The sequence below is a fragment of the Kogia breviceps genome, chromosome 1 (assembly GCF_026419965.1).
Source record: "Kogia breviceps isolate mKogBre1 chromosome 1, mKogBre1 haplotype 1, whole genome shotgun sequence".
Classification (NCBI taxonomy): Eukaryota; Metazoa; Chordata; class Mammalia; order Artiodactyla; family Physeteridae; genus Kogia; species Kogia breviceps.
In genome coordinates, this window is record NC_081310.1 from 137,366,770 (window position 1) to 137,381,646 (window position 14,877).

A 14,877-nucleotide genomic window follows, 5' to 3' on the forward strand; every position below is an offset into this window, starting at 1 on the left:
GGTTAGTCTTGGGTGAGATAGTGTCCCAGGGTCAGTAAGGACCCAGATGTCAAAACATCAGAATAAAAGGACATGCTTAGTATACTAGTATTCAAATGCTTTCAGGTTTTGGCCCTTTTCCAGTTTTCTCTCTGCTCCTAACCAAGCCAAACCGAACTACTTTCTATACCCTCAACTGGTTGGTCCACCACTTCCCCAATTCCAGTCTATATATTTTTTAAATTACTTTATGCCAGAAAATCTTTTTCTATGCATTGCCTGTGAGTGCATGGGAGATAAAAAGTATGTGTTTCCATACCCATCTTTCCCTGCCCCTCTCAAAGACTTTATGCTCTACACTGTATTTCTATACATAGTAATAGGATTCCATCTCTTCTTCCCTTCAAAAGGACTTTGTTACTTTTCTTACGTTCCTTAATATATTCTGCTTAGCATAAATACTCATTTACCTTTATTATTTCTTCTACTCCCAGATTATGAAGCTTGTTGAGGGCAGGCATTTGATTTAATTTACATTTAATCAAATGTTTATTAGTACTGTATTCATAAATGGGTATTGTTTTATTTTCCATGCAAAAAGTAAGCTTTTAGCTACACTTTTTCACTTAGGTAAATATTATGGATATCAATTATGCCTTTCAGATATAGATCCCTTTTCTCCAACAACAAATAAAGCCTAAAAAAATTAGCTTTTTGGGAGAAATTGCACATTTCTTTTGTTTGACTTAATTTAAGGAATATTTTAAAAAATTTTCTTTCTAGTCAGTGCATTATCTTGGTATTTTTTACTCTTAGTTTCTCACCAGTAGGCTAAGATTTGAGAATGAAAAAGGAAAACATCAGCACGATTTTAATATATGGTAATTCAACATATTTCATGGTAGGCTTGATTTATTTTAGACAAACATTTTCCTTTAAACAATGCTTTTGCTTAAAATTAGCATTGCAGTTTAGTAACTACATCACTAAAAAGAACTTTAAAATAGTATAAAAAGTCAATTCAACAATGAAAATATCTTTGCAGCTGGCATTGTGGGACAAAACCCTAGAAGAAAGGAAGAACCAAAAGTGCTTCTGGAAATCAGGGCAGACCACTTTACTAAGAGGGTCCAATTTGGGGGCCTTCTCACCAAAAGCAAAATCCATCTGGATAATTTGTAGTCTTAACAGACTCAATGAATTCATTCTGTTGAGGGAGATGAGGAAAGGAAGGCTCATGTGTCAACTCAGCATCCTCCAAATCTGGAGCTCAGACACCTCTAGAAGGCTGGAGGTGTTTGGGGGCATGTCAGGAATTAGCATGAGATATAGATTACACAGTAGTAAGAAAAACAGGTAAGAGTAAAGTGAAAAAAGTATGCATAGTAAAAGCAAAGGAGGGAGGAGAGAACCAGTTGAAACCAGAGTGAAAGAGAAGGAAAAGAGTAGAACCAAATGAGTAGGGCTTCCCTGGTGGCGCAGTGGTTAAGAATCCGCCTGCCAAGGCAGGGGACACGGGTTCGAGACCTGGTCTGGGAAGATCCCACATGCACGGAGCAGCTAAGTCCATGCGCCACAACTCCTGAGCCTGTGCACGCCACAACTACTGAAGCCAGCATGCCTCAAGCCCGTGCTCCGCAGCAAGAGAAACCACTGCAATGAGAAGCCCGCGCACCACAACAGAGTAGCCTCCGTTCATTGCAACTAGGGAAAGCCTGCGCAGCAACGGAGACCCAAGGCAGCCAAAAATAAATAAATTAAAAAAAAAAAAAAAAGAACCAAATGAATATAGTGAAGACAGGTTTCCTTCACAACCAGAGGCTTCCTGAACCTTTAGAATGTGAGCACTGCACCACTGTGCCTCTGGCTGAGTCAGTCTCCCTAAGACCTGAATAAGAGTCAGCATGGGGACTGCCTGCCACTCTGTATGGCCAGGCTTTTAATCAATTTTTATCAAGGCTTAATGAACAAAGGTGGTGTTTTGTTTAACAGGACGTCATGAATCCGTTTTCACGCTCTGGTACCTATTGAGTTCCTATAAACGTAGAAAGCTTCTGATTTAGGTTGGGGTCAACCCGCTTTTGTCTCAGCAAAGGACAGAATATGGAATCCCTAATTATTCCATAGCCGTGTCCAGTCAAATCAATGTTTGTTAGGCCTTTACTAGGTGTCACCACTGGCAAGACACTGGGGGCTTAAAGATCATTAATATACTGTCCTTATCTACTGAGAGAGAGGAATACAAGGAAATAGTTTCAATGCCATGTGACTCATACAGTTATAGAGGCCTCGAGATTAAAAACATGTTGGTCATATTTGGGCCACTACAATTAGTTCAGTTGCTGGACCTTTAGATGTAACACAAGAAATTGCAATAGTTGAAAGATAATAGGAGAGACTATGTAAGACATTTTTTACTGTCTGAGGAATGTTGGCCCATATCCCATGGATATTGGGGATCATTGGAGGACTTTAAGTGGGAGAGTTACATGATCTATTTCATGACAGTAGATCACTCTGATATCCAGGAGGAGGGAGAATTTGAAGGACATCAGGCTAGAAGTGTGGGGACCAATTAGTAGGGTAACCATACATCCCAGCTTTCCTGGAACAGCTCAAAGCTATGCTCTTTTTTCCTAGCATACTAACTAGAGGTTTATTACAGTGGTCCAGGTTAGACCTTACGATGTCCGGAGTTCATCAGGGTTTGGCCAAGTAGATGGAGAGGAGTAGCTGCCCAACACTATCAACAAGAACAGGCACTTTGACACCCATACAATCTCTGAAATCCACTTCTTACACAGGCATGGGCAGGGATAAAGAGATGCCAGTGAAAGTTTAGTCTAGCCACGGAATGCTAAATATTACAAATATATAATGGCTGACTGGTTCACCACTCAGTAGGCTTGCTGTTTATTTGTCAGCTCAGATTGCACTTGCCTGACAAATCTGAAAAGAAACGAGAAGGAAAGTCGTAAGCTGCTGGACAAGGAAGTAAGAGAGGTAACCATTAGTTGTGCAGGGGTTTGAGCCTTGCTGCTGTTCTTGAAATGCAACTGAATTTTCATGGAAGGTTTTGATACTTGCTTGAGGACAGCAGAAAGGGCCGTGAAACCTTGTTAAAGTTTCATCAGTCTGGGGTCATTATAACCTTGCAAGATGGTAAGTATAGAGGCAATTTAGTCAACTGCACGAAACAACTATTCGTTTTAGTGCATGTATTTAATCATGAGCTGTCACTTGGGGCTCCTATTAGAACCCAGAAAAGGTTACTTGGTACAAATAATTGAGGAATATTTTAGAAAGGAATGAAGCAACCAGAGCAAGAGAAAAGAGATGTTGCTCTCAGGAATACACTTTAGCAGAAAAAAATATATGAATAAGAGTAAATGAAAAGGGTGAAGAGCTATCCTTAATTTTATTTTTAAACATTCCTCCATCCAGTTTTTCATTTTGCATATATGAGGAGGGCCTTACCTCCACTCTAATCCCACTGTTACCTTGTATTTATGTAGTGCTTATGTCCCAGAAGCCCTTCACATGGCTACGTCTGAATCCATGCCACTTTAGAAAGTATTGCTTAACAAAGTGGGATGCTCTTATTTAATCCGTCATATCATTAAATGCTCTCGTGGGAGCTTGGAGCTGAATTTGCCTTAGGCTGGTGATTGTGGGTTGGGTTGCATACGTGCATGTCACGCTCCACAGTTGCTCAGGCAAAAGGAAACATGGGATGACTTTGTAACCAAGAGCCAGGCCTGCCATCATCCCTTTGCTTTCAACTGTGACTCAAGGGGATGTTTCTAATCTGCAAAGAATTATCCAGTGTGCTGATTTACGTTCATGGCTCCTGGTGTCCCTGAAATATTTCTCTTGATTATCTCTCTATTTGGGACCTCTGTCCAGAGGCAAGACAATTTGCTCAAATTTTAAATCTCAGACTTTCCCACCCATTTACACTTTTTGGACTGTCATTTGCTGAATGTCATCAAATTTACTTCTTCTGGTTTTTGCTTCAAAGAAATAGGAGTGAAAGAGAAAAAAAAAAATCCTCTGAGGTAGAAGGGAATGGCTTTGGAGATGGAAGTATTTTAGTAGTTCCTTCAGAAATTTTTTTTTCAGCTTTGTCATTCTTAAAAAAATTCATGCTTCCAAGACATCTGTAATTCAGTGAGATGAAACTCAAATAATTGCCTTGGGTTCACTGAAAGTTGGTCTCTTCACATTTTTCATTTAGCTAAAAATCGATTTTTAGAAAAGTGAAGTAGATTAAAAGTAATGCCTGGTATCTGTATAGTTCAAGAAACCTATGATATTCTTACTAGGACCTCTTAAAGTCTCTCAAGGAGCCATTCCTATTTCTCTGCCTCTTCTTCCTCTTCCTTTTCTTGCTTTTCTTTCTGGGTCTTCCTCTTAAAGTTTAGGCAAACACTATACTTATTCACTACTGTGAAAATATTTCTGAATATAAACTAGGAGGCAAGGCATTGGATATTTAATCTGTGGTATTTAAGTTTAGTGTTTATTTTATAAATAATTTAAATTGGTCAATGCCATAGAATATCAAGTGGGTTTATGAGGTGATATTTTTTGTTGGGTTTATTGTTTGATATTAAGAATAATATTAATAATGTTGGTTTTTCATTGAACTGAATGCCTCCTGTGAAACTGGATAACCCCAGGTACCCAACATACATTGTTCCTGATCCTCAGAGTGACCATAGAAGGAATCAAATGTGTGCATCTCCCTCTCACAAAGAATAAGCTCAGGGAAGGATGTATTGTCAGTGCTCAAGTATAAAGATAACACTCAATTACAAAAACAATTGCTAAATTACAGTTAATGTCAATTTGAATGAAAACAAAATTATGTCACCAATATTTATTTAATTAATTTGATTTGAATTTTTATTTGAGAACTAGCAAAAAGAACCAAGAGTTGTTTCCTCTTCCCATCACTGATATTTTTGTTGTATGTAAAACACAGACACAAGGGCTTCCTTGGTGGCACAGTGGTTGAGAGTCCGCCTGCCGATGCTGGGGACACGGGATCGTGCCGCGGTCCGGGAGGATCCCACATGCCGCGGAGCGGCTGGGCCCGTGAGCCATGGCCACTGAGCCTGCGCGTCCAGAGCCTGTGCTCCGCAACGGGAGAGGCCACAACAGTGAGAGGCCCGCGTACCGCAAAACAAACAAACAAACAAAAACAACACACAGACACATAAGTAAGATAAAAGGTGACAAACTTTGCCCAAACCCCCGGAATTTACATTAAAAATACAAAGCCAAAGTGTATATATGCTATAATTGTTAAAGGCATTTGTTTTGTAATGGGCTTGACTTTTTGTGCACTGTATATAGATTGACATTTTACAGAGGTTTTGTTGCAAGATACATAAAAATAGCCTTTTCTATTCTTTGTATTACACTCTGATTAGAAGGTGATCACGCTCTGACTAGAAGGTGATTAGTTAATAAGCCCCCCTTTTTTGTTTATTCTAGGATTCAAGAAGGACTCACAAAACACCACTGCATAGTAATGCAGCTATTACAATGATCTATTTGGGGAAAAATGTGCACCTAGCCTACAATCACTCAGATTTCCGGGATGAAATAAAAGTTTATCAGCAGCACTGTGGTGGGGAAAACCTGTGTGTCTACGCAGGGAGACTACTTGAAAAAGGTACACATAAAATGTGAATGTTTTAATTGCTTGCAGTTGATGCTCTAGATAAGCTATTGTTGGTATAATATCAAAATGACTTTAATCACTCTATGAAATTATGCATCTCCAGGGACTTATAAACCAGCTGCCTAAAAGTAAATCCAGATTTACTGCTCCATGATTGAAACTGAAGCAGCAATTACTCTTGCAGATTGTGGAATAAAGAATTTGGAGTGATTTAACCCAGTAACAGATTAATCTTGAAATAGAGATATATGATCATTAAAATGTTGTACGAATAAACTGTCCCCCAATTTACAAGTTAACTGTTTGTCTTGCCATAGTGAAGTACATCATACATTATTCTAAGAGAAAAATACCAGATTGGCAATTTGTTCTTTAGAACTATGATGAGATAAAATCACAAATCCAGTAAAGCTAAGGGTGAATCACACCTAAATAATGCAGTACAAAATTTGGCTACATGCTTTTATTACATTTTCATTTCCTTTTTATCATAAATCCATGTCTGTTAGCATAAGATAATTTTTGTATCCAATATAGGATTTCACATATTGTACCAAAGTGGGTTTTTTGGTCAATATTTAGTTCTGTGGCACAGCAATTAAAAGGAAGAGCTGTTACAGGATTATGCTTGTTATTTCCTTGCTTAAGACACTCTGTTTAGAACGTAATAGTGTTTTTACTGATTAAAAGAAATATTTATATTTGGGTGATCTAGATATAGACTTAGGGATTAAAGGGAGGAGTTGGGGGCAAACATGGAGTTGTTACTTTTGGCTTTTCTGATTTCCCTCATCAATCAAAAACAGTGACTATTAATTTAAAAAAATTCAACTGCTTAAAGAGAACTATACATATTTAGGGATAAAATATTGAAAACTTACCAACATAAGAAAGGATAAACACTTGAATGTTGGTTTTGATTTAAAGTAAAATATTATATATTATAATGAATTATATATATTGTATTATAATGAAAAAACATTTTTCTTTATAAAAATGTATAAAATTTCTTTTTAAATAATAATGCCAGAAACTACTTTTTCCCACTTTATATACTTAGCTGAAACATAATTTACTCTGTTTCGTTTTGTCATAGCATCTGAGAGTTCAGTCCTTCCATTATGTAGATGAGGAAAATGAGAGGCATCCAGAGGTACAGTGGCTCCCCAAGGGCACCCCCATCCAGTTCTGAGCAGGGATGAGAGCAGATCCCAGCCTCCTGACTAGGTGCAAGATCCTTGTTTAGTACTATCCAGTCCCAGTTAGCTATTCTCAGTAGCAAAGGGTTTCCTATATTTCCATAATATGAGGGGTATGAAACCCCTAATAATAGTGATTAGATACTTATTTTTAAAAAGTATCACTTTCAACGATTAATTTTGATGAATTGCTGAAATTAGCTACAGTCTCAAATTGGAGTTAACATAATGAAACTTTTCCTGGGTCTTAGACCATGCTTTAATCAATAGAGTTCATATAGAATAGCTATTTGACTGCTGGGAAATGTGGGACATACAGATGAAAAAAGAACAAGGTTTATTTAGCTGAATGATTTTCTGGGAGATGATGTACACTCTGTGATAAGAGTGCAAAACCAAAGATTACGGGAGAATGTTACTTGGCTAAGTGTTATTTTGCATGCATATCGATCCCAGAACTGACTTTTTGTTATGTCATTGGACAGTCTTGAATAATAGGTTGGAATGGGGATTGAAGTAATTGAATCCTGTCCACATAATAGTTTTGTCTCAGCTTGCCCTTGATTTCGACGAAAGTAATCGTTCAAAATTGAAAAGTTGGGTGGCTCAGAGTTGACTTGTGGTTCAGCAATCTTAGCAATTTAGCTGGACTGAAAAGAATCTGCCCTTTTTACAAATCAAAGCTGTGCATGATTCAGTGAAATGTGAATAGGTTTTTAGAAGACTTGTTTTTAAAAAAGGGCCATTACAATTAGGCTTGGAGCAGTAAACTCCTTAAAAATGTAGCATTCATTAATTTCTCTTGCTTTTGGGTGAGAATAACAATACAATTAATTATTTGGGAACATGGCAAGTGCATCTTTTATTATCATAGTGATTCCTGATGTGTTGCAGTTTGATTTTAGACATCAGGCTACAGATCGATTGTTTATTATGTACACCTATGAAGTCATGGAATATTTCTGCTACTTGTAAAGAGTACAGTTCTTCACAGGCAGTTTTATTTATCATTCATCCTTTCAAACAAGGCAGACGTTGGCCTCCTGGGTTCATGTGGATACGAAGAACAAAGTAACTTTTTTCTGGCTCTCTTATAATTCCTTTTCTGCCCCATTTTCTTGTATTTCCATAACCTGATCCTGTTGTACCTATTTGTGCTTTCCTCACTACTTCTTCACAAACACAGCGGCTGCTTCACCAGCCCCTAGCCTCCTGCCTCCCCATCCCTCCCCTCCCCGCCCCACATTGTTATCTTGTCTTTTCCTGTGCTCTTTCCTTTGTCTGCAATAGGACAAAGGATTTTAAATTCAAAATAGTATTTTAAGTTCAAACGTATCCATCTTTTAAGATTCAGATTAAGACTGTGAAGCTTTCCCAACTGACTTTTATTCCATTTTATCCCTCTCTTTTGATGATAATGGCTCTTAACACCTAAAACCGAAGCATTTCTTTGTACCTTGACTTACGTTAACTGTTTTTATCTTTTCTTATTACTCTTTATCATATATTGATTTTTTTAGTTGTTAAAAATAGATGTAACTTACAATCCATAAAATTCATCCACTGTAAGTGTACAATTCACTGATTTTTAGGAATTTTTAAGGTTGTACAGCCATTATCACAGTTTTAGAACATCTCCATCACTTCAAAAAGTTCCTTTGTGCTCACTCTTTGGCAATTAATCTTCACTCTCATAGCCAGCCCTAGGACACCATTGATCTGCTTTCAGGCTCTACAGATTTGCCTTCTATGGACATTTCTTGTAAATGAAATCGTTCAATAGGTAGTATTTTGTGTCTTCCTTCTTTCACTTAGCATAGTGTTTTTAAGAATCATCCATTTGTAGCATCTGTCAATAGTTGCTCTCTTATAGCTGAGAATACATTCTGTTACATGGATATACCACATTATATTCATCTACTCCAGTTGATGGATATTTGTATTGTTTCCAGTTTGGGACTATTATAAGTCATGCTGTAATGAATATACAAAGACAAATTTTTTGTGTGTAGACATTAGTTGTCATTTCTCTTGAGCAGCTTCCTAGGAGTGGGTGTGATGGCTTTTGCTTCCTGAGAATGGGTTATACCCTTTCCAGTTTCTTTGTGTCTTTTGATATTTTTGTTGAAAACGACAATTTAGATCATCTATTAGAGCAGCTATGGATTCTGAATTCCCACTTTCCCTCTGGAAGGTAATTCTTGGGTTTTTTATTTGTTTGTTTGTTTAGTAGCTTATCTAGAATAAATCTGTGAAATTCATGTCCCCTCTCCTTGGTATACAGCCACTGGTGTCTCTGCCCAGATTTTTTTTTTGTTCCGTTTTTACTTTTTAGGCTAATCTCTTAGGGTTATCCCTGTGTTTTCATAGTTTAGTGATCATTCAGTGATTTGTCAGAGGTCATGTTCAAGCACTTTGAGCCAATATAGCCTCCATCTTCTGCCAGTGAATCTGTTTGTAGGTTTATTAGTTTCCTGGGACTGACATAACAAATGTCCCCAAATTTGGTGGCTTAAAACAACAGAAATTTATCATCTTATGTTCTGGAGGCCAGAAGTCTAAAATTCAGGTCTTAGCAGGGCCATGCTCCCTCTGAAAGCTGAAGGGGAGAATCTTTCCTTGCCTCTTCCAACTTCCGGTGATTCCCAGCAATCCTTGTGTTTCATGGCATGTAGCTCCATCACTTCAACCTGTGCTTATCCTCCCATTTTATTCTTCTCTGTGTATCTGTGTGTGTATCCTCTCCTCTTCCTATAAGGATATCAGTCATTGGATTTAGGACAAAACAAATCCTGGATAATCTCATCTTGATCCTTCCCTGATTATATCTACAAAGACCCTATTTCAAAATAAGGTTACATTCTGAAGTTCTGGGTGGTCATGAATTTTTGGAGGGCAATATTCAACACACTATAGTGTGTTCAGGAGTACATTCAAAGTTCATGCAGTTTTCAAGTCTGTTCCAACTTTTATTTTCCACTAGGATCTAATGTTTCCTTTATATACAGGTGCAAGCTTGCAATAGGACAGGGATGTGTGAATAAGTTGGGCCAACTCCAATCCATGCTGCTTCCAGTTAGCTGGAGATGTGCAGAAAGCTTATTGAATGTGTCTATGACTGCCTTATTGCCTGTATCTCCCTGTTAAGTTGCTGGCTAGTCCACGGACCTATTGCTTGCCCTAATTAGAACTACAGTCTCAGGCTAGCAGAACCTCTGACCTTCCCTGTCAGTTTGCTCTGAGATTGCTGCTTATTACTAGTAATGCCACTGACCAAGGGTTTTTTTGGTCTTCTGCTCCAAATCAAGTCGGCCTCTACTGACAATGAAGCTGCTGGTTACCTATGGCCTGCCCTTCCCTTCTAGAACTGCAGTGGCAGGAGAAGGCAATGGGAGCAGCCCTAGGCAAGAATGCCACAGATTCCCACTGTTTGCATCCAAAGTTCAGTACTTTGTCATGAGAAACTGCTGCTCAGTTTGTTCTAAGTCTTTGGGCCGTTTTCAGAGACAACATTTTAAGGGAAGAGGATTTGGTGACCTTACTTTAGAAGTCTGGTACACTGATTTTCGACTCTCCTGCTAAATTATAACTTTTTTTTTTTTTTTTTTTTTTTTCGGTACGCGGGCCTCTCACTGTTGTGGCCTCTCCCGTTGCGGAGCACAGGCTCCGGACGCGCAGGCTCAGCAGCCACTGCTCACGGGCCCAGCCTCTCGGCGGCATGTGGGATCCTCCCGGACCGGGGCACGAACACGTGTCCCCTGCATCGGCAGGCGGACTCTCAACCACTGCGCCACCAGGGAAGCCCAATGATAACTTCTTGAGGGAGGAGAACACGTTTGATATTTCTTCAGTATTTTTATGTCTCTTTAGTGCCTAAAACAGTACTACCACTGTCAGTCAACGACGAATAACTACATTTTACAAATATTATAGGATGCTTTCTAATAGTGTCCATTATAATATTTAAGACTGCTCTGTGAAATGGGTAAACTGGGTCACCCCCTCCACTCCACTTCCTCATCCACTCTGCCTGCCATCCTCATTTTATAGATGAGAATTCTGAAATGCAACAGAGTTAAATGTCTCATCAAGGCATACTCAACTAATAAGTGACGAACTGGGACATGGACCAAAATCTTCTGATTTCTGGTCTATAATCTTTCCACTACTCCATGCAGAAACCATGAAGTCAGGGTTGGGAAGTGTCACTAAATTTTAAAATATAAAATTACAAAATAAGTAACAAGGGACCAAAGGTAGAGGGTGTCAATTTTTGTTCAATAAGTTTGAAAAACAATGGAAGAAATGAAATAATATATGGATGTGCTCTCCAACCATGTGGGTACCAAATAGAAGGGCAGTCATGTCCAAGAGTTGATCTCCTGTGCCCATTCTCAGCATTTCCTTGACTCTACTCTCTTCCTGGGCTGGGTCCTTAGGGAGTTAAGGGGTGTGATGCTGCAGCAGAATGGATCATATTACATGAATGTCTCATTCAAGTTTCTGTAATAAGAGCAGTCAAACTAGCTTTCTAGTTACCACTTAAAAAGTCCATATATAAAGACAAGTGGATTTTAATATCTATTGCATCTTAGTTTCTCCAGATACTAACTTGCCAATGTTCTGTTTCCTATTTTGTTTAATTTCACATCACAAATACTAAGGTATAAATGATGGAATTACCTTTTTAATAAGTCTATTCTTTAGTATAATTTGCATCTGATTTAGATTTTTTAGGGGCATAGTATGGTATATACACAGTATTTCTAGATGACTATGAAAGAATGAGTTAAAATAATGATTCACTAATTATTTATTGGAGGCCTCCTGTGCCATTGTCCTGGGATCTGGGGAAATGAAATTTAAACTCTCATGGATTTCACAAACATGCAGGGCAGCAAACACCTAGATCAAGGTTCTCAAAGTGTGATCCCTGGACCAGCAGCATAAGCATCACCTGGCAACTTGATAAAAATGCAAATTAGGGCTTCCCTGGTGGCGCAGTTGTTGAGAGTCCGCCTGCCGATGCAGGGGACACGGGTTCGTGTCCTGGTCCGGGAAGATCCCACATGCCGCAGAGCGGTTAGGCCCTTGAGCCATGGCCGCTGAGCCTGCGCTCCGCAACGGGAACGGCCACAACACTGAGAGGCCCGCGTACTGCAAAAAAAAAAAAAAAAAATGCAAATTCTTGTGCCCTGTGGAATCAGAAACTCTGGGATGAGGCCCAGAAATCTATGTTTTCATAAGCTTTTCAGGTGATTCTGATGCACACTAAAACTTGAGAACCACTGGTGTAGCCATATTTTAATAATAAGTGTAACAATAGGAAATATTGCAAAAGAGAGGCAAAAATTATCAAGCCTATTATTGGTAGAAGTGGAAGAGTCCAGGGAGGCTTATTGTAGGAAGTAACATTAGAAGTGTCATGAGAAGCAGGTTTCTGAGTCACTCTGTAGCATAGAGTTTCTCAGAATTGGGTTTTGGGATGTATAGGCTGAGACTTCTTCAAAAAGCATTATAGAGACTTGAAATGATTAAAAATTGTTAATTGCAAGCAGTGGTTCTTAATTTATTGGTGAGACTTTTGGGTGGGTTGGGGATCAAGAAGGGGTCTCAAATCTAGACAGAACTGAGAATGGATTGAAGATGGAATAATTCTGCCTCATCCATACATATGTCAGGATGTTTCAAGTCACAACTAAAGATAAAAGTTTATTTAAACGCATTGCTGAGTAAAAAAATAGTCATATAAAAGCATTACTGAGCTCACAGCAGCCTTTTGTTATGTACTTTATTGCTAGATAACATAGCAAGATAGAGAGGCGTGGAATCTAGAGATGTGTTTGGATTCAAACACTAACTCTCCCATTTAGTGTATGATTTTGGCTGAATTACTGAACTCTAAACCTCAATTTCTGCATTATGGAAACTAATGATAGTAATATTTCCACTTCATATGGTTGTTGAGAAATAACACACCCAAGGTAATTAGGCATAATGCCTGGCCATATTAAATGCTCATGTAATTTTAGGTTTTATTATTTAATTACAAGTCAAAGAGTTTTATAATGCCTTGGAGTATTTATTATATATATAAGGAATAGAATGTGTTTTGTGGTTAAAAAATTGTCCTCAAGTTAAAAAGGAGATCTAGAAAATAATATTGTACTTATATAACAGAAAAATGTGATTTAAAACATGTTAGTTCAAAGTCAGTTGCTTTCACTAATGTATTTCCTTTTTAAATTCCAGAGACCTTTCAGTTTATTTCCAAAAGGCACCATGGTTTCCCCTTCAGTCTTACCTTTTTCCTGAACGGGATACAGGTGAACAGGTTAAGTTCCTGCTGTGAATATAAGCATCGAAAAGGTTCCAGACTTGGAGGCAGACGAGGCTACTTTGGGTTTGTGTGTGTCGAGAGATCATCTCCTTGCTACAAGTATGGAAACAAATGTCCTTTGGTAGAGGGCAAGTTTTGCTACATTTTTCTTTGTATGCTTTTACTGATGTATTTCTCAGCACAATTTTTTAAGAATCATATCAATGAAGATGAGCCTAAAATATCTAAGTTAAAGGTTGTTTATCACAATCTTGTGTGTTGTATTTAAAATTATAAGATATAAAGTAGATTTCCAGGTGTATTATATAGTGGGCATAAAAGCTGGTGGTGTTTCAAATTGTTTCTTTTCTACCTCTTCCTTTCCTCATAATGCTTTAAGTTCTGTCTCTAAATGGAAGGAGAGAGGCTTTCCCCCCCTCATTCCTCATAGTAATTTATTTTGGGCTGAGCTCCAGAGCATGTGTCAAGCATCCGGCTTATATAGTTGCATATTATAGGTTTTGCATAATAGAGGTGTGCCTGCATTATCGTGTAGCCCCATGATCACTCTCATGCCCCTAATTTCAATCTCAGACATAAAAAAATACATGATAAAAGGTCAGTTTTGACTATGATTCATCAGTTTTCATATTAGACATTCTATTTGTAGTCAGGAGATCTTCTTGCAGGCTTTGCTTAATTTTTTCCTGAAAGTACTCATGGAGAATTGACTCTGTGCCAAGCTAGAACATGGCAGTGAACCAACCAAAGAACCTGACCCATGCAGCGCCTTCTGACAGGGGAAGTAAAAATAATATACCAATAAACCCATGCCAATATACCAATAATACACCAACCAATTAATGTATATTAGATGGTAATAAGCATGATGAACGCAAAACAGGGTAAGGGAGATATAAGGAATGAGGGGTGACAAGTGTCAGAAGGCAGTATTATTTTATGTAGGATGGTCAGTAAAGGCCTCTCTGATGTCTTTCGAGCAGAAACCAGAAAAAAAAGTCTCCATTTTCAAATAGGTGTTCAGGTAGAGGAAAAGCATATACCAAGGGTGTGAGACAGGATTATGCTTGGTGTATGTAAACTAGTGTGATCAGAGCAAAAGTGAGAATGCGACAGTGATAGAAGATGTCACTGTCAGAGAGACAGTGGAGTCAAGTCACGTAGAGTCCTATGGTCATTGCAAAGACTTTGACTTTTATTCTGAGAGGGATGTGAAGCCTCTCATGTAGGTTTAGAGCAATGGCCTGTCATGATCTGATAGTAGCTCCTATAGGAAAAATAAAATAGGGAGGGTGGGGGGAAGGGTGGAAACTACTTTAATCCAGAGGAGAGATAGTGGTAGGAAGAGTTACAAGTGATTAGGTTCTAGATGTATTTTGAAGGTAGGGTTTACAGGATTTATTGATGGATTGGATGCAGGGCATGAGATAAAGAGCAGAGTCAGAGATGATTGAAAAGTTTTTAACCTGAACAACTGGAAAGATGCCCAGTTAACATGGGGAAGACTGTGGAAGATGCAGCTCTGGAAGTGGAAGGAGGTGATTTTGGTTTTGGACTCACTGAGTTGGAGACATCTATGAGATATGCAAGTAGAAATGTTGAGTAGGCAGTTGGATCTGCGAATCTGGTGTCTGGTGAGAGGTCCAGCCTGGAGATATATAAATTTG

At 38.5% G+C, this 14,877-nt stretch overlaps 1 protein-coding gene across 1 annotated transcript in view; it reads left to right on the forward strand.

Annotated features, from left to right (window-relative positions):
• Positions 1–14,877, forward strand: part of ERICH3 (glutamate rich 3) — a 118,776-nt gene that overhangs the window by 59,897 nt on the left and 44,002 nt on the right. Inside the window, exons 8-9 of the mRNA XM_067005775.1 lie at positions 5,482–5,662; positions 13,123–13,309. Coding sequence (XP_066861876.1) covers positions 5,482–5,662; positions 13,123–13,309 — 368 coding nt within the window. The remainder of the gene's footprint in view (positions 1–5,481; positions 5,663–13,122; positions 13,310–14,877) is intronic.